General features: G+C 46.7%; 1 protein-coding gene across 3 annotated transcripts in view; it reads left to right on the top strand.

Moving 5' to 3' along the window:
• The window catches only part of RTF1 (RTF1 homolog, Paf1/RNA polymerase II complex component), a 53,778-nt gene extending 35,329 nt beyond the window's left edge, over positions 1–18,449 (top strand). For 2 of the 3 annotated variants that reach the window (XM_045900311.1, XM_054513601.2), the window contains 14 exons: positions 1,696–1,810; positions 2,522–2,633; positions 8,756–8,891; positions 9,630–9,807; positions 10,765–10,847; positions 12,216–12,303; positions 12,397–12,504; positions 13,086–13,163; positions 13,764–13,885; positions 14,073–14,130; positions 14,569–14,646; positions 15,136–15,231; positions 15,941–16,052; positions 16,300–18,449. In XM_045900311.1, the coding sequence (XP_045756267.1) occupies positions 1,696–1,810; positions 2,522–2,633; positions 8,756–8,891; positions 9,630–9,807; positions 10,765–10,847; positions 12,216–12,303; positions 12,397–12,504; positions 13,086–13,163; positions 13,764–13,885; positions 14,073–14,130; positions 14,569–14,646; positions 15,136–15,231; positions 15,941–16,052; positions 16,300–16,406 (1,471 nt within the window). In that variant the 3' untranslated portion in view covers positions 16,407–18,449. Of the gene's footprint in view, positions 1–1,695; positions 1,811–2,521; positions 2,634–8,755; positions 8,892–9,629; positions 9,808–10,764; positions 10,848–12,215; positions 12,304–12,396; positions 12,505–13,085; positions 13,164–13,763; positions 13,886–14,072; positions 14,131–14,568; positions 14,647–14,826; positions 15,092–15,135; positions 15,232–15,940; positions 16,053–16,299 lie in introns of those variants that run through there. The other variant, XR_010405046.1, reaches the window with a different exon arrangement.
• Positions 18,450–23,069: the final 4,620 nt, after the last annotated feature.

Raw genomic sequence — 23,069 nt, 5'->3', positions numbered from 1 at the left:
ATTTCCCTGTAGGCACTGCTTTAGCTACATCCTGTAAGTTTTGTTATGTTGTATATTCATTTTCAGTCCTTAAATTATTTTCAAATTTCCCTTGTGATTTCTTCTTTGACCCATTGGTTATTTAGTAATATGTTGCTCTGTGTTTCTAAATAAAGTAAATTCATTAACAGTGCTCCTTTATGTCATATTACAAAAGTACATTAACAACCTTAATCTTGAGTGTAAAGGACATAACAAAAGAGATTTGTGTACTCTGTTAAAAATTAAGTAAAAAAAATTGGTAGTTGGGGTTAAAGTGTTATGAAAAGTTTAATGTTTATTATATTCCTTTATTCCTTCCGTAATGTTCCTTAAATTCATGACCCCCAAAATAGTTTTGTTTCATAAGAGCCTGATTTTTATTACAGGGAAGGAGCCTAGATTGCATTTGTTGAAGAGAATAGTGTATTTATTCACAGCATATTTATTCATTATGTTTGCTGGTGTGGAGGTGAAGGGGAGGGCATTTTTCCTAATGAAGAAAGATGGAGAGTGGTGGTTTTTTTTATTTTTGTTTTAAGATGTTATTTTTAAATAATCTCTACACCCATTGTGTGGCTCGAACTCACAACCTGGAGTTCAAGAATCACGTGCTCCATCAACTGAGCCAGCCAGGCACCTCAAGAGTGGTGTTTTTAAGATACAGTCTTTGGGGCGCCTGGGTGGCTCAGTCGTTAAGTGTCTGCCTTCGACTCAGGTCATGATCCCAGGGTCCTGGGATCGAGTCCCACATCGGGCTCCCTGCTCAGCGGAGAGCCTGCTTTTCCCTCTCCCACTCCCCCTGCTTGTGTTCCCTCTCTCGCTGTGTCTCTCTCTGTCAAATAAATAAATAAAATCTTTAAAAAAAAAAGGTACAGTCTTTGTCCTGACCACCTTAAAAATGTGACAGTGGGGGGATGCCTGGGTATCTCAGTCATTAAGCGTCTGCCTTCGGCTCAGGTCATGATGTCAGGGTCCTGGGATCGAGCCCCACATCGGGCTCCCTGCTCCGCGGGAAGCCTACTTCTCCCTCTCCCACTCCCCCTGCTTGTGTTCCCTCTCTTGCTATGTCTCTCTCTGTCAAATAAATAAATCTTTAAAAAAAAAAAAATGTGACAGTGGGGGCACCTGGGTGGCTCAGTCGGTTGAGCTTCTGACTCTTGGTTTCGACTTAGGTTGTGATCTCAGGGTTATGACATCAAGCCCATGTCAGGCTCCAAGCTCAGCGCAGAGTCCACTTGGGATTCTCTCTCCCTCTGTCCCTCTCCCCCGCTCTCTGTCTCTCTGAAATAAATCTTTAAAAAAAAAATGTGACAGTGGCTCTCTGTGGTTTCATTCTGTTTCTAATGGGACAGCATTGCAGTTGATCCAGAAATCAACTATTTTCCTGTGTTATATGAAGGTTGAAGAAGAGCTGTGTGTTATCAACAGGGTACAATAGTATCCTGAATATTTTCTCTCATTTTAAATCTATTCCAACTTAATGCTTTCAAGTACTTCTGGTATACTTACGTTCATTATTTTTAATGTACCTATAAGGTACATTGGAGTTTCTTGCAGGAAACCAAGATGTTTAACTCCTTCCCCCTACTTACTTCCTTTATCCTATCTAATAGAAATCAGTTTTTGTACATACTTCACTGCCATCTAAAACCCAAACAAATATCTTTTAACCAGATTTGAAATCAGGAAAAAACTAAAAACAGCCAAAAAGAAAGAAAAGAAAGAAAAAAAGAAAAAGCAAGAAGAGGAGCAGGAAAAGAAAAAGCTGACACAGATTCAAGAATCTCAGGTAGGAAATTCAGTGGTCCTTGTTATCCAAAAAATAAACCTCAGTTTTGGGTGTGTGTGTGTGTGTGTGTGTGTATTTGTGTGTTTATGTAAAAGATGGTTTTATTAAAAAAAAGATGGTTTTATATTAATCAGTCTAGTTCAGTTCATGCAAGACATACTGTCTTTATCTTGTAGGTTCACTAATCTCTGGACATATCATTTCATCATTAGCTGTGCTGTTTAATTCCTTAGTAATTCTTCACTCAGGTCTGCTTTTTAAAAAACAGCTCACTGGTGTGTGAGCATTCCTTCCTTAAGGGAAAGTTGATAAACATCCTATCCCAGGTAGCCGGATTAGTTCTGAGGTTTACTCACGTGTGTGTCATCCTGGACTTGGTAATAAATGTAGCTGCAAAAATTATTCATCTCTGAATTCATCACAAAAAGCTTGTTAAAAATATCCACAAATATGAGCCATCTAGGGTGGCCTTCCATAAAGTGTTTATTCCTGTAATTCTTAGGCTTTCTATTTATTGGGCAGGTAAGACAGGAGCTGACTTTATGCTCTATCCTCTTTGTCCACTAGAGGATGCTCTCTTCCCCTAAACAAGTTTCAGTTTCTGCAGCCTATATAGATTCCCACTAGAAAATTGAATGATTTATAGAAATAGAGAATGTGGTCATTGGCTGTTAATAAAAAGCACCATCCTACATATTTTTCCTTTCCCAGGTAACATCCCACAACAAGGAACGGCGTTCCAAACGGGATGAGAAACTAGATAAGAAATCTCAAGCCATGGAGGAGCTAAAAGCAGAGCGAGAAAAACGGAAGAACAGAACAGGTGAGTGGGGAAAATGTAATGGCTGCTTTGTCTCTGGGATCATATGATTTGACATTCTGGTGCCCGTTTATATTTTCCCCCCTTTTATCAGCTTTTTTTTTTTTTTTAAAGCTCTTTATTTTGGGTAATTCCAAACACAGAGAATAGTATAATGAACCTCCATGAACCCATCACCCAGCCTCAATAATCAACTCATAACCAGTCTTGTTAAATCTATATTCCTCTCTTTCATTGGGTTATTTTGAAGTAAATCACAGCATCATTGTATTTCAACCATAAATATTTCCGTATGTGTTTTTAAAAGATAAGCACTCTTTTGTTTTAAACATTACAATATCATTATCACATCTAAAAAACAGTAACAGTGACTTTCTTAATATTATTGAATATCTAGTCAGTGTTCAAATTTTTCTAGTTGATGTATAATTAAAATATACTAATTTGGTTGTTTGAATCAGGATCTTTAAAAAATCCACACATTTTGAGTTGTTAATATGTCCCTGAGGTCACTTAACCTGTTTAGGTTTTCCTGTTCATCTCTTTTTCCCCCTTGCAGCTTATTTTGAAGAAACTAGGTCCTTCGTCCTATAGTTTCTCAGGTGCTGGGTACATCCCATTGGAGGTGTTGAATATGTTGCTCTAGTTTCTTGAATTTCCTGTAATTTGTAGTTAGAGCTAGGGAATTGGACACATTGGGATTTATTCTGTTTTGGTTTCGGTTTGGGGGGGGGATGGTGAGGGGAGGCTGAGTTTTAGTGGTGGTGTATACTTCCATCGGGAGACACGTAATACCTGTGTCTCACATTTTGTGGTATTACCAGCTCTGTCATTTAGCTTTTACCATAAGAACGTGAAATAAAAGACTGCTCCCAACTCAGAAATACGCATTTGCTCCTGCTCATGGATCTGCAGTTGAGCAGAGGGTTGCCTTATATACAAGTGTGCTGGGATTGTCTCCAAGCTGCAGGTTGGGACCAGGTCTGTTACACCTGTCTCTCTCCTTCCCCAGACCAGTATACCTAGGGCACATTCTTCTCTTGGTGACGGTAGAAATGTAATAGCGGCAAGCAGAAACGCGAGATGCCTCTTGAGGCCTAGACTTGACATTGGCAGGTGCAGCGTCAGGTCTGTGCATAATCCATTGGCTGAGGCAAGTCACATGACATCCCATCACTAATGGCTGGGAGAACTACTGAGTCACATGGCAAAGGGCATGGGTACCGAGAAGGATGAAGAATTGGGAAGTAGTAATATGTTCTTTCCCAGTAGCCATTGATAATCATTACCTAGATCATTTCATTTATTATGAGTTGCAGAATGGTGATATTCTAATCTATCATTCTTTCTTCATTTATTATCTGGTCTCCTTTTATAAAGAGAAACTTCACATCAGCTGTTTAGTTATCATTAGATACATTAGGTACATTTTGTATAGGAAAGGCAGAAAGGTGGATTTTTTTTTCCTTTTATTACTAGTTTTCAAAAGAATGAGATAGTACCTTAGCAGCTTCCAAAGGTGACCACTGAGGTTTATTTGCATATTTTGTGTGTGTGTGTTTATGTATATATATATATTTTTTTTTTTTTAAGATTTTATTTATTTGAGAGAGCAAGAGAAAGCACAAGTGGGGGTGGGAGAAGCAGACTCCCCACTGAGCAAGGAGCCCGATGTGGGACTCATCTCAGGACCCTGAGATCATGACCTAAGCTGAAGGCAGAGGCTTAACTGAGCCACCCAGGCACCCCTGTTTGCTTATTTTGAATATCCTTTTGAATTCATGGATTTAAACATCCTTTTATGTATTTTAATCCATTTATTTAATCAGTTAACTCTCAAATTGTCCCATCTTCAGTCACTAGCCTGAGTCCTTTTGATGTGAGACTCCAGTAGTCTTCAGTAGCTTCCTTGCTTTCTGGATTTGGAATCTGCCATTTCTCTAAGGAGCCTTTTCATGAGAAACTGTCACTAGACACCATAGTCTAGACATAAGGAGGGCCCATGCTACTGGGTTGGCTATTACTTCTAAGCCTTTCAGTACAGAGAGCTAGGATTTTTTTTTTTTTAAGGATAAATTTTATCTTTATGAGCTCCATATTGATAAGTCCATTTCAGAATCAGAATGCAAAGGTTTTTGTTTTGTTTTTTATAACAGCGATGCTGAGATAAAACAAAGGTAACGGGATGCCTGGGTGGTTCAGTTGGTTAAGCATCTGCCTTCAACTCAGGTCATGATCCCAGGGTCCTGGGATCAAGTCGCACATTGGGCTCCTTGCTCGCTGGGGAGCCTCCTTCTCCCTTTACCCCTCCCCCCTGCTTGTGGTCTCTCTCTCTCTCAAATAAATAAATAAAATCTTTAAAAAAAAAAAAAAAAAAGAAAGAAAGAAACTACCAGACTGTTTTCCAAAGAGGCTTTTTGCATTCCCACAGCAAAGTATAAAGGTTCCACTTTTTCCACATCTTTACCAAGACTCGTTAATTGTCTTTCTGATTATAGCCACCTTAGTGGGAATGAAGTGGTATTTCACTGTGGTTTTGATCTGCATCTTCCTAATGATTAGTGGTGTTGAGCATCTTTTCATGTGCTTATTGACCATTAGGGTATCTTTCTTTGATGAAATGTCTGTTCAAGTCCTTTGCCCATTTTTAAATCAAGTTCTTTGTTTTCTGTTGTTGAGTTGTGAGTTCTTCAAATATTTTGAGTATTAATCCCTCATCAGATATATGATTTGCAAATATTTTCTTCCATTGATAGGTTTCTTTTCACTCTTGATAGTATCTTTTTGTTGCATAAAAGTTTTTAATTTTGATGAAGTACAATTTAGGTTAATTTTTTTTCTTTCGTTGCTTATGCTTTCGGTGTCCTATCCAAGAAATCATTGCCAGATCCAGTGTTGTGAAGCAATTCCCTTATGTTTTCTTTTTTTTTTTTTTTTAAGATTTTATTTATTTATTTGACAGAGAGAGACACAATGAGAGAGGGAACACAAGCAGGGGGAGTGGGAGAGGGAGAAGCAGGCTTCCCGCCGAGCAGGGAGCCCGATGCGGGGCTCGATCCCAGCACCCTGGGATCATGACCTGAGCCGAAGGCAGGCGCTTAACGACTGAGCCACCCAGGCACCCCCCCCCCTTATGTTTTCTTTTAAGAGTTTTATAGCTTTAGCTCTTACGTTTAGGTCTTTGTTTTTTGGTTTTGGTTAGTTTGTTTGGTTTGGTTTTTAGACAGAGAAGGTAGGAAGGGGCAGAGGGAAAGGGAGAGAGAGAATCTTCTTTTTTTTTTTAAGATTTTATTTATTTATTTGACAGAGAGAGACACAGCAAGAGGGAACACAAGCAGGGGGAGTGGGAGAGGGAGAAGCAGGCTTCCCGCGGAGCAGGGAGCCCGATGCGGGGCTCGATCCCAGGACCCTGGGATCATGACCTGAGCTGAAGGCAGACACTTAACGACTGAGCCACCCAGGCGCCCCGAGAGAGAATCTTCTGTGGAGCCCTGCGCTCCATCTCGCAACCCTGAGATCATGACCTGAGCCAAAATTAAGAGACGCTTTACAGATTGAGCCACCCAACGTGCCCCACATTTAGGTCTTTGAATCATGTATAGTATAGAGTAAGAATCTAACTTTTTTTTTCCCCCCCACATGGTATGTCCAGTTTTCTCAGACACCCTTGTCAAAAATAATTTGACCGTATATACAAGGGTCTCTTTCTGGGCTTTCTGTTTCATTGATCTATGTGTCTTTCTTTTGAACGTCTGTATTTTAATGTCAACTCTTATAGTTCCTATTGTGTGATTATGCCATCAGTTGAATATTTTATTTTTCTTGTGATATATAGAGGTGAGTTTTTTATTATTATTTTATTCCATGATTATATGAAATACAAGGTTCCAGGGTTGCCTGGCTGGCTCAGTCAGTAGAGCATGCAACTGTTGATCTCAGGGTCCGTGAGTTCAAGTTCCATGTTGGGTGTAGAGCTTACTTAAAAAAAAAGGGGGGGGGGGTTCCCCAAATCAAAGCTGCTAAACAAGGTATATTCAAAGAGATTTAGTATCTATACCTTTTTTTTTTTTTAAAGATTTTATTTATTCACTTGTCAGAGAGGGAGAGAGAGAGAGAGCACAAGCAGGGGGAGAGGCAGAGGGAGAAGCAGGCTCCCCGCCAAGCAAGGATCCCGATGCAGGACTCGATCCCAGGACCCTGAGATCATGACCCGAGCCGAAGGCAGACGCCTAACCAACTGAGCCACCCAGGCATCCTGTATCTATACCTTTCTATTTCACCCTGGCCTCCTTCCTGTAACAGACAACCACTTAAAAAAATTTTTTAGGGGCGCCTGGGTGACTCAGTTGGTTAAGCGACTGCCTTCAGCTCAGGTCATGATTTCAGGGTCCTGGGATCGAGCCCCGCATAGGGCTCCCTGCTCGGCGGGAAGCCTGCTTCTCTCTTTCCCACTCCCCCTGCTTGTGTTCCCTCTCTTGCTGTGTCTCTCTCTGTCAAATAAATAAATAAAATCTTAAAAAAAAAAACAACTTTTTTTTATGGGGCGCCTAGGTGGCTCAAGGTGGCTCAGTCGTTAAGCGTCTGCCTTCGGCTCAGGTCATGATTTCAGGGTCTTGGGATCGAGCCCCACATCGGGCTCCCTGCTCCGCGGGAAGCCTGCTTCTCCCTCTCCCACTCCCCCTGCTTGTGTTCCCTCTCTCGCTGTGTCTCTCTCTGTCAAATAAATAAAATCTTTAAAAAAAAAAAAATTTTTTTTTATATCTTATCCTTTCTTCTTTTTTTTTTAATGAAAGGACACAGATTCACCTTCCTTAGATTAATGGTAGCTCACCATGCATACTTTTCGTCTACCTTGCTTTTTTCACTTAACCACAGATTCTAGAGGTCACTCCTTAGTTTTTATGTCACATAGTGGTTGGTAGATGACTTTTTTTTTTTTTAAGTTTTATTTAAGTAATCTGTATACCCCTTGTGGGGTTCAAAGTCATGACTGGAGATCAAGAGTCGCATTCTCCAACTGAGCCAGCCAGGCACCTCTAAACTACATGTTTTTGTAAATAGAATATTGGAAAGCAGCAGTGCCCATTTGTTTATAATTGTAGCTGCTTTTTATCTACAGCAGCAAAGTTGAGTAGTTGAAATAGTGACCACATGAAGCACAATCCTAAAATATTTACTGACTACCCCTCCAAAACACATTCTCTGACTCAGGATGTAGTGTAATGGCTCATTCCTTTTTTTTTTTTTTTTTTTTTAAGATTTATTTATTTACGGGTGCGTGGGTGGCTCGGTCGGTTAAGTGTCTGCCTTCAGCTCAGGTCATGATCCCAGGGTTCTGGGATCAAACCCCACATCGGGCTCCCTGCTCATGGGGAGTCTGCTTCTCCCTCTCCTACGCACTCGTGCTCTCTCTTGCTATATCTCTCTCTCTCTCTCTCAAATAAATAAAAATCTTTTTTAAAAAAGAAGATTTTATTTATTTATTAGTGTGAGCGGGAGGGAGAGAGAATTTGAAGCAGACTCTGCGCTCAGCCCAGAGCCCAACATGGGGCTCTGTCCCACAGCTGTGAGATCCTGACCTGAGTGGAAACCAAGTGTCAGACTTTCAACTGACTGCACCACCCAAGCGCCCTGATTCCTTTTCTATAGCTGCATAGTAGTCTGTTTAGGTGGATGTACTAGAGGTGATTCAGCCACTCCCCTGTGCAGACATTTGGGTTGTTTTCAGTCTTCTCCTAATTCAAATAGTACTTTAAATTGAAAATAAAGTTTTTCTCCAAGACCCTCAGAAGACATCACAAAATTTTCCCCCATCTTTCTTACCCATCTTCAGGCATCTTGAGTGTAATAAAGACAACTGTCAGTAGAGTTGGTGACCCTTTCTGCCCACTTAGCAATAAACTTACAGCCCTTTTTTGTCTATTAAAGCTTGACATTTGGTGCCTGAATGTTTTTACTCTGGTTTAACTCGCTTCTGTGTGTAGCCCAAGTGATTACCGTGCAATCTAGGGAGGATGGGGCTGTCTCTTGAGTCCCTTCCCATGTCCAGGTTCTTTTTCAAGGATGAAAGATGTTTCAGTTTCTTATTGAGAGAATGTGGATAAACATTTCCCCTTTCTTTTTAGCTGAGCTCCTTGCTAAAAAACAGCCATTGAAAACCAGTGAGGTGTACTCTGATGATGAGGAAGAGGAAGAGGATGACAAGTCCAGTGAAAAGTCAGACCGCTCATCCCGAACATCATCATCTGATGAAGAAGAGGAGTAAGCTTGTGTATATTTTGGTCTAGTAGTCAGGATAGGTGGGTTCTTTGGGGAGAAACTTAGTGTAGTTTCCAAAATGTTCTTGTTTGGATGGTGAACTTTGATCTGGTTCAGTACCCTGAATTGCAGAGCTGAGTTCCCCCACACATCAGCCCAAAAATATGCTCCTGCCTTTGGCAATCTAGCCTGCACCCCTCGACATTTCATCTGGGCCTGGCAGGTAAGAACTGACTTCATGTCACCTCAGACTGGTCTGGATCTTCCATTACTTTTCTTACTCTGATAAGTCATCTGGAATGACAGCCTCATTGAAGACAGTTTATACAGGAGCAGGATTCTCTTACCACTCTTTGCTGTGGCTTCATTTATTTCTCTTATGGTTAATCACATGTACTTTGGTTAAGTGTTAAGAAGTTGGTAGTATTTATGTATCTTGATCTGATTTGTTGTTGTTGTTGTTTTGTTTGTTTGTGGGGTTTTTGGTTTTGTTTTTCCAGAGAGAAAGAGAGCACATGCCAGAGGCTGGGGGGCAGGGGAGGGGCAGAGGGAGGGAGAGAAAATGTTAAGCAGGCTCCACGCCCAGTGTGGAGCCCAACACGGGGCTGGATATCGCAACCCTGAGATCATGACCTGAACCAAAATCAAGAGTCGGGGACACTTAACCGACTGAGCCACCCAGGCACCTCTTGATCTGTTTTTATGAGGAACACTTTTTCCATTGCCCTTTATTCCTCACAGGAAAGAAGAGATCCCTCCCAAATCACAACCAGTCTCCTTACCCGAGGAATTGAATCGGGTTCGATTATCACGGCATAAGCTAGAGCGTTGGTGTCACATGCCCTTCTTTGCTAAAACGGTCACAGGATGTTTTGTACGGATTGGCATTGGAAACCACAACAGCAAACCAGTTTACCGGGTTGGTGTTTCTTTCCATGGACAATTGTCCATGTTTTAAATATAATGATTCTTGACTGGGAGTAGGAGCTGCTGAACAAGTCTGTCACTTTTCTGCTACCATTTGATGGGAAAATAGACTCTAATTGAGATGCCTGTAGAATAATGACAATCTGAGGTAACCAGAGATCATGCATGACCTGCTGCCAGAAAGAGTCTTCAGAGTCCAATGGAGGGGGGTTTGAATTTAGACTAACTCTCTTTATTTTCCCTTCATAGAAAAGCAAGAAGAGAGACATTTAGGGAGTATTCATTGGGAGTTACATAATCTGGAAGCTTTGTTCATTTGAAAAATAAATAAATGAAAATTTTCCATGTTACATGGAAACAGAATTATACTGAGGTTTAAAAACAAACACAAAAACACAAAAAACCACCCTCCAACCTAATTGAGGTTGTTTTGTGAGTTCTGGCACTGCTTCTATGATCTGGATGGCTGGAACATAGCTGTTTGATTTTTTTCTTTTTTTCTTTTTGTTTGTTTTAGCCTGGGTTGTATGGTTTTAATATGTGTTTACCTCCTTCTGTGAGGACCAGCAGCCATGCCAAGTCCCAGAAAGCTTGACAAACAGAAACTGACTTCCATATTCTTCATATTTGGTTGATAAAAGTGACCTCTGGGATCCCAAGTACATCCCCCTTAGTAAGGTAGAATTAAGTCGGAGGGGAAGCTCCTAATGGTCCCCACCAGGCTAACTGCTTCCTCTCCTGGCGCTTGCTCACTCTGTTTTCGGGACTTCTGGTGCTTGGCCATCTGGGTTCTGAACCTGAGGAAGGTGCCCAGAGCCCCGGGCAGCTGTGGGGTCCTCTCAGTGCAGGGCCACTCGTCCGCAGTTAGGTTGGTAGAGCCAAAGAGGGAGTGGTGTGGAGAGCTCTGAAAGAGTCTGTTTTTAACTGGCATCTCTGTCCTTTCACTTAGGTGGCTGAGATCACGGGTGTTGTGGAAACCGCTAAAGTTTACCAGCTTGGTGGCACCAGGACAAACAAAGGGCTACAGCTACGGTAGGGGAGGCGCTGCTGTGGGCTTCTGCTCCTGCTGCACACGGGCACCGCCTAGTGGGGCGTCCTCGCCCAGTGTGATGGTTCCTTTTTTTTCTTTTTTTTAAGATTTTATTTATTTATTTGACAGAGAGAGACATAGCAAGAGAGGGAACACAAGCAGGGGGAGTGGGAGAGGGAGAAGCAGGCTTCCTGCTGAGCAGGGAGCCCGATGTGGGGCTCGATCCCAGGACCCTGGGATCATGACCTGAGCCGAAGGCAGACGCTTAACGATTGAGCCACCCAGGTGCCCCCCAGTGTGATGTTTCTTGTTAGAGTGAATTTCTCTTGTCCCCACAGGGGACTTGGAGGGAATCTTATTCTGCCTTTGGGATCTCTCTCTCACAGGGGAAATCCAGGACAAGAAGTGGTAGGACACAGAGAAGGAAAAAAGCAGGTTGGGAACTTCCCCCATCCAGAGTCCTGCAGGCATTTCCTTGGTGACTGTGGTCAGGAGGCTTGCTTCCGGTCCTGGCTCTGTCCCTAACTAACCTGATCTTTGACAGGTCAAGCCACCTTTCAGGACTTGGTTTCCTCTTCTGTAACATGATCCTTACTGAGTGCCTGCTACATGCCACTGTTCTAGGCATCAGGATAGAGGCAAAAACAAAATAGACACATGCAAATCCCTGCCCTCTTGGAGCCTGAAAATTCTAGAGACCCTGTATAAGAAGGAATAGAAGTTGTGTGCCAGAATCACTGCAAATAGTAGCTGATAGATTTGGTTGTACCATGGCCTAATTTGGTCTCTGTGGTCTCCATTCCCTTCTCCTGTCCCCATCATCCTTCCTGGTCTGTTTTAAACGAACCAGTTGGGGTAGGCAGTGATGATGACATGCAGAGAGTGACTGTCCCTAGGAGAATGACACTGACTCCCTTAACTTTGCCACCATAGGGGTCAGTCAGAAGGCAGTGTGCTTTCTCTCTAGGGAATGGAGTTTCCTTGTCATTCAGATATATACATAATATTTCATATTCTTGATGCCAGTTGACAGTGACAGATTTTATTGTAAATGGACTTTGGAAGCAATGGCCAAGTCCAATTTGTCCCCAGTCTAGCTGTGATTCTTTATCCTGGCTGCCCATTAGAACAGCCTGGGAAGAATTGTTTGTTTAATTTCATTGCCTGGTCCCTTCTCCCAGAGATTCTGATTCAGTTGAACTAGAGTGGTGCTTTGACATAAGAATTTTTACAGATCTTCCTAGGTGATTCTAAAGAGCAGCCAGGATTGAGAACCACAGAGATGGGTGGTTCACAGTCTGGTTGGGTTGCTCTGCTGCTACCGGAGGTAACATACCCATTCTTGGAGATGCTGTCTCTTTTTTACGTAGGCATGGCAACGACCAACGAGTGTTCCGCCTGGAGTTTGTCTCAAACCAAGAATTCACTGAAAGCGAATTCATGAAATGGAAAGAAGCGGTAAGTTTATAGATAGTATCTAGCAGTTCATGAAAACCCTGAGGAAGTTTCCAGAATCTCTCATTAATAACCTTTTGTCGTGTTTTGGTCTAGATGTTCTCTGCTGGCATGCAGTTGCCCACTCTAGATGAAATCAATAAGAAGGAGTTGTCTATTAAAGAAGCTCTTAATTATAAATTCAATGATCAGGACATTGAAGAGGTAAGAAACCTGGTGCCCCAGAGACTGGAGGTTCAGTAAGAACCAGTGTTCAAGAAGATCGTGACTTTCTTCTCTTTCCTTGTATCTTGACGATTTTACCTGTGCTACTCTTGCATAAGGGATGAGAGAGTACTGATATTACTACCTACTTAATAGTTCATCCAGATTTTCTCTGTACATTCTCATTTGAAGTCCTAGAGTACAGAAGTGTATTGAGAGTTCAGGGATCTGTATTCTGCTAGGCTTGGTCCTTCAAGAGTTTCCTTTCTCCAAAACATTTTGGTAAAATTCTTTGATCTCTGTTCTCTTGGACAGTGGCTAGCCTTACAGTACCAGGTCCTTGGGCTGCTGCTGTTTATTGGTGCATGTTCCTTCAGACTGTGCCAGAAGAATCTCCGTGACCCCGGAAGCAGCATAGTATCCCTTGGAATGAACTCGCTCTCTCTCTCCGGGGTGTGACACTGCTGTAGGAAGAGCAGCCCCCTTTTAACTAGCCGCTTGCCTCCAAAATGGGCTCACTTAGCCTGTCTACAGAAATAGTTTAGGAATACCTCACTGCTGATATCTCCTCTCTGGTACAGATTGTAAAAGAGAAAGAAAGGTTCAGGAAAGCTCCACCCAACTATGCTATGAAGAAGACTCAGCTGCTAAAGGAAAAGGTGAGGACTTGCACTTGAACCTCCTTCCTCGTCCTGTAAGATGCGGAAATCAGACTTGTTCATCTCCTGCTCAGTCGGTGGTGGCGGGATTGGGCTCCAGAGGAAGCAACACGGTGCTTCCTGGCACCCGGGCACCATCCCTTGGCCATTTTCCTTTCTGTAAATTGATCGTGTCTGTTCCATTCTCCTTACTTCCTAGTCCCTTTTGTTTTATGTGTAATAAGACAGAAGCCAGGGTTCTCTCAGCACTGGGTCTGAACAGATGATCCTGCCAAGCCCGGCTGAGGTGGGTGGCTTTCCATTCTTCACATCAGGATGGGGGTGAGCCTTGGTAGGGTGAGTGAGCCCCATGGGGCCTGGGTTCCAAGGTCAGTGTTACACATCCCTGCTACCAGGGGCCCAGGGCCGGATAGGATATGGCAGGGTGTTAACGACAATAATAAGAATTATACCTTGCATTTGTAAAGCTTGTTTTCAGTGTCCTGTCATATTTCCTGTCGTTTGTTCATCACGTGAGCTGTCTCGCCTGTGCTGGAAGTAAGGGGACACTTGATACAGGGCCCGTCATGGCCCAAAACTCACACGTCTATCTGTGTGCAGGCCATGGCTGAGGACCTGGGGGATCAGGACAAGGCCAAACAGATCCAAGACCAGCTGAATGAGCTGGAGGAGCGGGCAGAGGCCCTGGACCGCCAGCGGACCAAGAACATATCCGCCATCAGGTGTGTTACAGGGCCTGTTTCCGTTGGGCTCCTACTCTGGACCCACGGACCTTGTCACAGTCGTCAGGAGAGCCCGTGGCCTTGCACACGCTGCGCTGCGCTGGCTCCGTGTGGCTCCGGGGTCCGGGCTGAGGGGTTCCCTCCCTCCTTCCGCAGCGCACTGACTCCCCCTTTCACTCACCCACAGTTACATCAACCAGCGGAACCGGGAGTGGAACATTGTGGAGTCTGAGAAGGCCCTTGTGGTGAGTAAGACAACTGCATTTGGATCGCTGAAGACAGTTTTAATGACTAAATCGATACGAAATCTTCCATATATCTTGCTCCCGTTTATTTGTGTAGTTGCTGGCGTAACATGTACCCTTCACACACACGTGCTCTGGGTGCTCACATATACCCGTAGGATTTACTGATGGATAACGCAAAGCAGCAGTCTCCTGCCCGTCTTACCTTGCCCTTCCCTTAGCTTCCGCTCCACAGGTGTTCGTCTTTATCGACTTGCGCTTTTGTTCTTTCGGTTGCTGCCCCCATATCTGCTCTGGTGTTCTTGAAGGGAAGAGGATGAGAGACCACTCTGGACTTTCTTTAGCCCTTGCCAAGACTGTTATTTATACGTAAGCTTAGGATCAACGAAAGGCGGGGAAAAGGAGGCACAGTTCTGTAATGCATGCTCTCTGTTTCAGGCTGAAAGTCACAACATGAAAAACCAACAGATGGATCCCTTTACGAGGCGGCAGTGCAAACCTACCATTGTTTCTAATGTGAGTGCTGAAAGAGGACGTTTTTAGTCAGGACCTAGATTCTAGGACATAAAATGAATTCCATTAGGACATTAATAAGGAAGTTAAAAATAATGTCTTAGTGGGATTTGCTTGCCTCGAACTCTTGGGTCTGGCTACCTCTTTTTCTTTTTCTTTTTTTTTTTTTAAATCTTGCTGTAGGCCATACAGGGAGTGAAAACCTGGCACGGATTTGTAGACACCTTCAGACTCACCCCTCCTGTGTCGGGGTGGGTTTACCGATGCAGCAGACATTAGGACTGTGGAGGCTGGGCCACCTAGGGCCAGGCCGGCCTGGGCTGGGCTTCAGAGCTTTAATTGCCTCTCTTTGCTGCCTTGAGGAAAACCCCACTGAGCTGCTGATGGGTCCACTGTGGTGCTTGTGATGTTAGCATGGTCGATGGGAGAGAATCTGGCGTTGCACTGTGTGAGTGTTAAATAATCTCTAAAATAACTTAATTTCTCCCTCAGTCCAGAGACCCAGCTGTTCAAGCTGCCATCTTGGCCCAGCTGAATGCAAAATACGGTTCCGGAGTGTTACCAGATGCTCCGAAGGAAATGAGCAAGGCAAGTGCGGTGCTGCCCTGTGGCCCGCAGGCTGCCGGCCCGGACACTCGGCCTGGGTTAGGCCTGACTCTTCCCACCTGGGGGAACATAGCGTCCCACTTGCAGCCCTTTCTCCATCCTGATTCTTTACAAATACGATAAACAGCTACTGAATTTTGACTTTGAAAACCTAAATGCTAAACCCAACACCACTACTTAACTGAGGCCTTGATTACAGCTTTAGGCGACTGATATCTAGCCCTCTGATCGACATTTTCTCACGTGTAAAATGGGAATAATACTCTGTCCTGCTGCCTCACAAGATAATTGGGAGAAGCTGATGACACACAACGATCAGATGGTTGTAAAGGTGAAAGCTCTTTGAGAACTAAAATGTTAACAGAGAAACTGCCCATTTAGAAGCAGTTTTTTGCATAAGTTAGGTCTTTTCCTGTGGAGGCCAGACTGTCCCAGGAATTTCTGAAATCTTGGGTCAGAAGGTAGCTTATTGTCTTAAGCCCTCGTCCCCCACAGCACAGACATGAGCCTTCCCTTGCTCTTTTAGGCTTCAGAGAAGAAACCTTCCTGTGGCCTCTCCTAAAGCCCCTGTGAGAGAAGGAGCCAGAAAGAGCCGGTCGACTTGAGCCGAAGCTTTTTTGACCGTTAGCGGCCGCCGCCTCTTAAGCTCACTTGCATTTATACTTTGATGCTTTTCCCCTTCACACTGCAGGGTCAGGGAAAGGATAAAGATCTGAATTCTAAGTCAGCCAGCGACCTCTCGGAAGATTTGTTCAAAGTACATGATTTCGACGTGAAGATTGATCTGCAAGTTCCCAGCTCGGGTAGGTGAGGGGGGCGAGCGGTGATATCAGGCCGAGGACCAGACGGCACCAGGGCTGACTTGGCCAGCAGGGAGGCGCGGTGTCCGGGGAAAAGTGCCGCGTCCACTCCAGCGTGGCTCCAGAGGCCAGAGTGAGCGGGGCTGCGCGCATGCTTGAGACGGAGGCTACCGGAGGAGTGCCGCCGCGCGGGACTTCACAAGGGCCTCGGGAGGCTCCTCAGATGCCGACTTGCTCTTCTCTCCCACAGAGTCCAAGGCTTTGGCCATCACCTCCAAAGCTCCCCCAGCCAAAGACGGGGCTCCAAGGAGATCGCTAAACCTGGAAGACTACAAAAAACGACGAGGGCTTATTTGAGCACACCCAGCCTGCTGCTTCTGACCCTGCATGCCCCACCACAGTGTCCTCTTTTCCTCTTTGCCTTTGATTTGCCCTCTTTGGGCTGGAGCAGCAGTAGAACTGGGAAGAGACTCTCAAACTGCCAGTCATCTGTAATATAAACCATTTGCTGTAAAGACCTCCCCTGTCTGCACCATCTCCCACCCACCCGCCAGGCCTCTCACCCAGTGTGGGCCTGGGCTCTCTTGGGCTTTATCCATGTCTTTAGATTTGTGTTTGCCTTTTTTTTTTTTGTTTCGTTTGTTTTTTGTTTTTGTTTTTAAACCAGCACAGTTCATTGGCCACTCTGCACACATTCAGTATTAGCGTGGAGCTGGGATTCTTGCTGGAGCCCCTGGTGGCGACAGCGGCGGCACTCGGCAGTCTCCTCCGTGGGCTGCCTCGGACCCAACCATTGACCATTTGGCACCGGACCCTTGTGGAGGGAGTGGGGACTGGGCACCTGCAGTCCTCCTTCCTCTCTCCTCATCTTTCTCTTCTTCCCATCTCTGCAGAAGAGAGGTTTTCAAATCCAATTTAGTTTCCAAAAAGTGTACATTTGTGGGGAGGGGGGGGGCTATTTGAGAGAGAGAGAGTGTGTGTGTGTGTGTGTGTGTGTGTGTCTGTAAGTGTGTGGATTTTTTTATCATTTTTTTAAACTGCAGTACTCTTTGTATCAGTCTGTCATGGGTCTATAGCCGTTTCAGATTTTTTTCAGCTGTACTCGAGCATCTGAAACCGCAAGAAAGAAACTCATTAAATGTGATTCTTCTTACTAAACAGGCCTGACTGCTGTAGCTGTGTAACCTCCCCTCCCCTCCCACCTCCCAGAAAGCACCCCGTGTGGCCCCTGCCCTGTAGGCTGTGTCCCGGCAGGTGGGAGGGAAGCCCCCGGCCAGGTACCAGACGGGGCAGCACAGGCATCTTGCTCACCCCATGGGTACGGCCCGCAGCTTCGTGGCTGAACACAGACTATATCTTCTCCCCACCCCATGTACGTGTCTCTTCCTAGTGAATCTGTTTTGCTGTTTCAGAAAGAATAATATTTTGTCTTGTTTCTTTAAGAGAAAGTATTCAACGTGAATGCGGAGAGAACGAACACAAAAAGGATTTAGGTTGCAGGTGTTCCAAGCATGTGCAGTTTTGTGTGTGTGTATACATATATATATGGTAAGCATATATGTTGTTGTGCAGCTAGGGTGAAGCCAGCAAAGAAGTGTGTGTGTCTTTATGAAATGTTTGAAAAGAGATAAGCTGACTGCTTGATAATCATTCTCAGGTGTAAAGCTCCAAGTGTAAATAAAAGCGGCATTTAACAAATCTTTTCAGAACAAAGTACAGCTGACTCTGTATACCCAGAACTAAGCTAAAGAAACAGCTGAGAGCTGCTGAGTCCCACGAGAGGGAGAGGAACTTAGAGGCTCCGCTTTGTACTTCTTCACCCTACTTTTCCGTAAGGAAGTGGGATGATGGGAAATCACGGACTTCAGTTGTATTTAAACAGAAAAATGAACTTGGTGACTCTTCTGGGTTTAGTGGAGCCTCGGTGTTGCTTTAACTTAGTTTACACTTTTTTTATTTGAAAAAGAAGCAGCAATGGATGGTTTTTTAAAAAGTATTGTGACTGTAAACTTGGTGAACTGTGACTGTAACACAGCTCTGCGGTAGGCTGTGTCGCAGTTCGGTTGGGCAAAGGTGGGCGATGGACTCATTAAAATCATCTATACTTGAACAGTCCATTGACCGAAACCCTTTACAGACTCTTGTGTAAATGTGGAATCACAGACTGCGAACCGTTGCCCGGACTCCGGCAGAGTCCTAGAGGCTGCTGGGACCTCTCCTATCATGACAAACCTGGACTGTTTTTTTCTTTCTGGTTTTCAAAGACATGAAATTATAGAATCCATATAATTTGCTGGAGTCATTCTGATCCACCATGTAGATCTGTATTTAGTATCATTTGGATTTGGAGAAGTGTCGATTACATTATGGCTGTGTAATAAAATTTTTATTAAAACTGCATCACACTGTAGCCACTTTGCCCCTGCCTCCCCCCACGCAGCTGCTGAAACTTGCTTCCGAGACGCCAGCACACGGCTAGGAGAGAGGCCAAGCAGCATATCTCCTGAGTAGTCTCCTCGGTGATTGGAGTCAGGACTGAGAACTTGTCTCCAATCTCCACTGAGGCAAGGCCTCTGAACCGAGATCTTGACCAGGCGTGAGACTTTGGCTTGGTCCCCCTCCCCCAAAGCCCCCACCCCAGCTGGGTTTCTTGGCAGTTCTCGGTCTTTCTTAGGCTGGGGAGTTGCTGCCGTGGCTCCCTACTCCACACGCACCCCGCTCCATGTGGTTCAGTGTTGAAGGGTGCGGCACCTAAGGCTGTTTTGTACATTTTTCACTTCCTTCCAAGAAGCAAGAAGGCCAATGTCCATCAGCCTAGCTCATGATGTATAGGTCTGTCTGTCTGTCTTGGCTCCTGACAGGTGCAGGGAAAGTCTACTGCCTACAACTTCCCTTCAGAAAGAATGCTTTTGTTTTCTTTGCTTCATTGGAGTCTTGACCTGTCACTCAAACTGTACAGATATTTGTAAATAAACTTTCCACCGTTTGAACTAGGGGATCAGATGTGGTCCAAGGATTTCATCCCAAGTGGCGACTCTCAGAGTCATGTTTTGAAAGTCCAAGAGAGCCTCTCTTTTGCTTGGTTTTCCTCCTTCCCCTTCTCTTAGCCTGACACTCCTCAAAGTGAAAGTGGCTGTTTCAACTCTTCAGCAGCCTGGTTCCCCAGAAGCTTCTCTGCAAGCTGTCTAGAGCCAGGGAGCCCTCCAATTGGCCTGCTCTACTTCCTACCTCGGAAGATATCCACCAGCTTCAAGAGAACCTGGTAGGACCCTGATAACACTGCCTAACCCCAGTGAGAGGCTGCTGCTTCCAGCCTAGGCACCGTGAAGGGGGAGCCAGGGACTGGAGGCTGTGGAGGAAATACTAGAATCCTTTCCTCAGTCTCCCACACTAGGGCGATCTGTAAGGGCTCCACACCCCCCACTCACTGAGGAGATGTCTCAGACCTTCCTGACCATGTTTTAGGAAGCAACATCTGGATCATCTACTCCCCTTTAGAGATGGGAAGGTGGGAGGTAACAATCAAAATGGTAGGAGCCCAGTCCAAGCCTGCCTCTGGTATTGGGAGGGGGGGTCCCTGGGGCTCACCCCGCAACTGTGCCCAGTGAGGTTTTCTCCAACTCCTTAACACTCCCACTACCTGACTGCTGGGAACAGGGGGCTCCCTATGCCCTCGAGAGCAGGGATTCTTGGCAGAGAACAGCCTTATCTGTGCATCTTCCAGGATCTAGTGCCCTGGGGCAGCCATACCTGGAGGCAGAAAGAAAGCTGACTGCCACATGCAGAGGGGAGAGAGGTGTAGGGTCAGTCAACCTAATCTTAGGGCCCTGGTGTGGGGGACTTCCCTTGGGTAGTCCTGGACGCCAGTGTCCAGCAATTCTTGGGAGCCAGGAGACCATCAACCCCTAGCATGGAGTTTTTGCATGACTTCCCTGACCACTGGGGCCCTCTGAATTCCCTTGAGGAGGAAAGCATTGGGCTGGAGGGGGCAGCAACACTGTAAGAGGGCCAAGGGGCAGCCTGGCCTCCTGGCTGCGCAGAACCTGGAGGTGGAGTTTCTTGGCCCTGCAGAGGGGCTCAGCTACTGCAGCTCAGGCACATCTCGGGATCCCAGATGGTGCTCTGGGCCCAGAGGGGGAGCCAGGAGTCACGAGGCACTGCAGGCTCAGTACAGGGTTCACATCCCAGTTCTGCCACTTACTACCTAGGGCTGAGCTAGTTAACCCCGCTGAGCCACGAACTTCCCATCTTTAACCCAGGATCTGTTAGGATCGTGGCAAAGATTAAGTGTACCTTTCCCCAGAAGCTGTTGTTAGAGCAGAGGCTGCTGGGCTTGGGAGGAGAGACTCCGGGGACAGAGTGGCAGGGGTCGGGATGGAGTGGGCAGCAAGTCGAGGGACGCGGTGTAGGCGGCAGGAGACCAGCCAGAGTGGAGCACTCACTTGGCCCAGAAACTTTGGTGGGCACTGGGGCTGGCGGGGGGGGGGGGGGGGGGGGGGAGTCCAGAGGTGCAGAGCGGCTTTTTGGGCTGCCTTCTCCAGACTGGCCAATCTGAATGTGGCTCGGAAGGCCACCCCACCTCACCACCGCCCCAGCAGGCTCAGGAAGATGGTGAGGCTTCACCTACCCACCACCACCAAGAGTCATTCAAACATAAAACAGTACCAAACCGGAAAGTACAGGGAAAGAACACTAACAAAATGTTCTAATCCTTCCCACGGGGACTCTCTCAATACCCTCTTTAAAATACCAAGTTATTATGAGGCACCTGGGTGGCTCAGTCAGTTAAGCCACCGACACTTGATCTCAGAGTCAAGAGTTCTAGCCCCATGGAGCCTACTTAAAAGATTTTCTTTTTTAGCTGTCAGTGACCGTACTTTGCAAAGTGCGCGGAGACGGCATCTTGCTCAGCCCACATTCGCCTCTCAGCAGGAATGCACTGGTCTGTCTCCATCCATTTCCCCTGGAGAACGCCTCACCCTTCAGCGCTCAGCCCAACGGTTACCTCCTCCGGAAGCCTTCCTTGATCTCCCCTCCCACTGGGGTTTGGGAGCAGCTTCTGCTGGCTCTCCCTAGCGCGGTACTGTTATTATTTAGGAGTCTCCACCCTCAGCCTGGAAGCTAACTGTGTCTGCCGCGTATCCCCAGCACCCAGCGCCACCTGGCACTTAAGTTAACGCCCAATAAATGTGGGGGGAGGAAGGGGGCAAGCGGATGTCCTGCGGAGCCGCTGCGTTTGCGGCATTCGATCCCACCTGTCCGTCCCACCCTGTCCCCAGACGGCAGCGCCCGCGGGTCTGAGACCCCAGGCTGCCCATCCTTTGCGTTCGACCCAAGACGGCGAGAAAGGCGGCTGCGGCAGATGGCAGCGGCCCGCTCACCCGGGGCGGGTGCGCCGCGGGGCCCCGACGAGCCCACAGCCTCGGCCTCTGCTCGCCCACTCGGGGCCCCGCCGCCTGCACGTGCGCGCGCTCCTCCAGGCGTGGACCCCAGCGGGATGCGCGTCCCGGCGACTTTCCGGACTTGGGAGCGCGGCCCCAGCTTTCAACCCCCAAGGCCGGCGCGGAGGCGGAGCCGGCGCTAGCTCCCCGGACCTGGGGCCTGCGCGCGGCTTGCCCCCACCCCCGGGGGCTCCTCGTTTCGCCCGGCCACCGGATGCTCTGCGGACTCGGTCGCCGGGCACCCGGGGTGCAAGTCAGGCCGGCAGAGATATCACCAATGGAATTAGGGGAGGCACCCACGCCATCGGGTACAAGATTCCGGGAGGTGCCCTGGTGGGGACTTGGGGGACGGAGGCCGGGCGTTCTCAGAACAGTCCCTTGGACCGGCAGCCGCATGCTTGACCTCAGATGCTCTCGGTCCCCTCTGCCTCCCCTTGGCCACTGGGAGAGATCTTGTGGGTTCTGAGTTCTGGAGAGAGGGAGGAGGGAGAACCACAGGAACACAGGCTCCTGGGAGGGATGGGAAACCTTGTTTCTGAAGTGTGTCAGGAGAGAAAATGTTCTTATTGCGCATACACAGGCGTGGTGGCACATTTTGTTTGTTTTAAACCAGAGTGATTCAGATGGTGAAGGGTCAGCAAACGCTGCTGGATCCCTAGCCCTGCTAAACTATCCTACCTCACAAACCCAGAATATTCCCACCAGGTCTATGAATAATGGAGTGAGAGATTGCACGAGGAGGAAGAGAAACCCAGGTGCAAGGCAAAGGGACTGGGGTTGTCAGGTGAAAACATCCTTTCACGCCCCTACCCAGGAGGAAGGAGACCTCCAATTCTTACCTCCTCCCCTCAAGTTGCCATTGGGCCCTGGCTCTGGCCAGCCTTCCAGCATCCTCTCCAGTATACTCTGGGCAGAGAAGGGCATCAGACTGAGGGGGCTGGGGAGTGGGTGGGATGCATGGGGCAGCTGAAAGGGCAAGGTCTCCCTGACAGTCCCTTGGAAACAGAGCCATTTAGCAGCCTGTTTTCTGGTTGGATCCCTTCTGGTTTCCTTTCTCCAGAAGACAACGTAAAGTGATACACCACCACTCCAAGGAAGGAAGGGAGGTCATTATAGGAGCCACTCATTCCTGTGTCCTTTTCACCTAGCACAATGCCTGGTTTGAGGAAGCTGCTCAGTGGAAGTTTGCTCTGTGAATGAACAAATGAATCACAGGTATTGTCACAAAACGTTGGAACCTTGGGATCAGAAAGTCCCTTGGAAGACACCAAGTCCCACAGAGCATGTCTTGGAGTTGACCAGAATGCAAAGGCTGCGCTCCATCCTTTTTCCCTCCCTGCTTGTGGGTCTTGGGAAGAAGAGACCGGCACTCTGCCTGGCAGGGATGGTGAGCAATGACTTTACTCCTGCCCCTGGGGCCATTGGTGCTGCTGCCCTGGGAGTGGAGGGACAAGGGGCAGAGCTAAATGAGGCAGGCTGGGGAATAAAACCAGGCCCCCAGGAAACCCCCACCTCACACACCCCATTTTCCAGGCCTCCCCTTTCCCAGCTTTTGTGTTCAGTGTTGTTACCCCTAGGA

Source organism: Mirounga angustirostris, unplaced genomic scaffold, assembly GCF_029215605.1.
Source record: "Mirounga angustirostris isolate CCGP_5_RB_7025 unplaced genomic scaffold, mMirAng1.0.hap1 SCAF_9, whole genome shotgun sequence".
NCBI lineage: Eukaryota > Metazoa > Chordata > Mammalia > Carnivora > Phocidae > Mirounga > Mirounga angustirostris.
The sequence above is the reverse complement of the archived record's forward strand: the minus strand, read 5'-3'. Positions and strand labels throughout refer to the sequence as shown.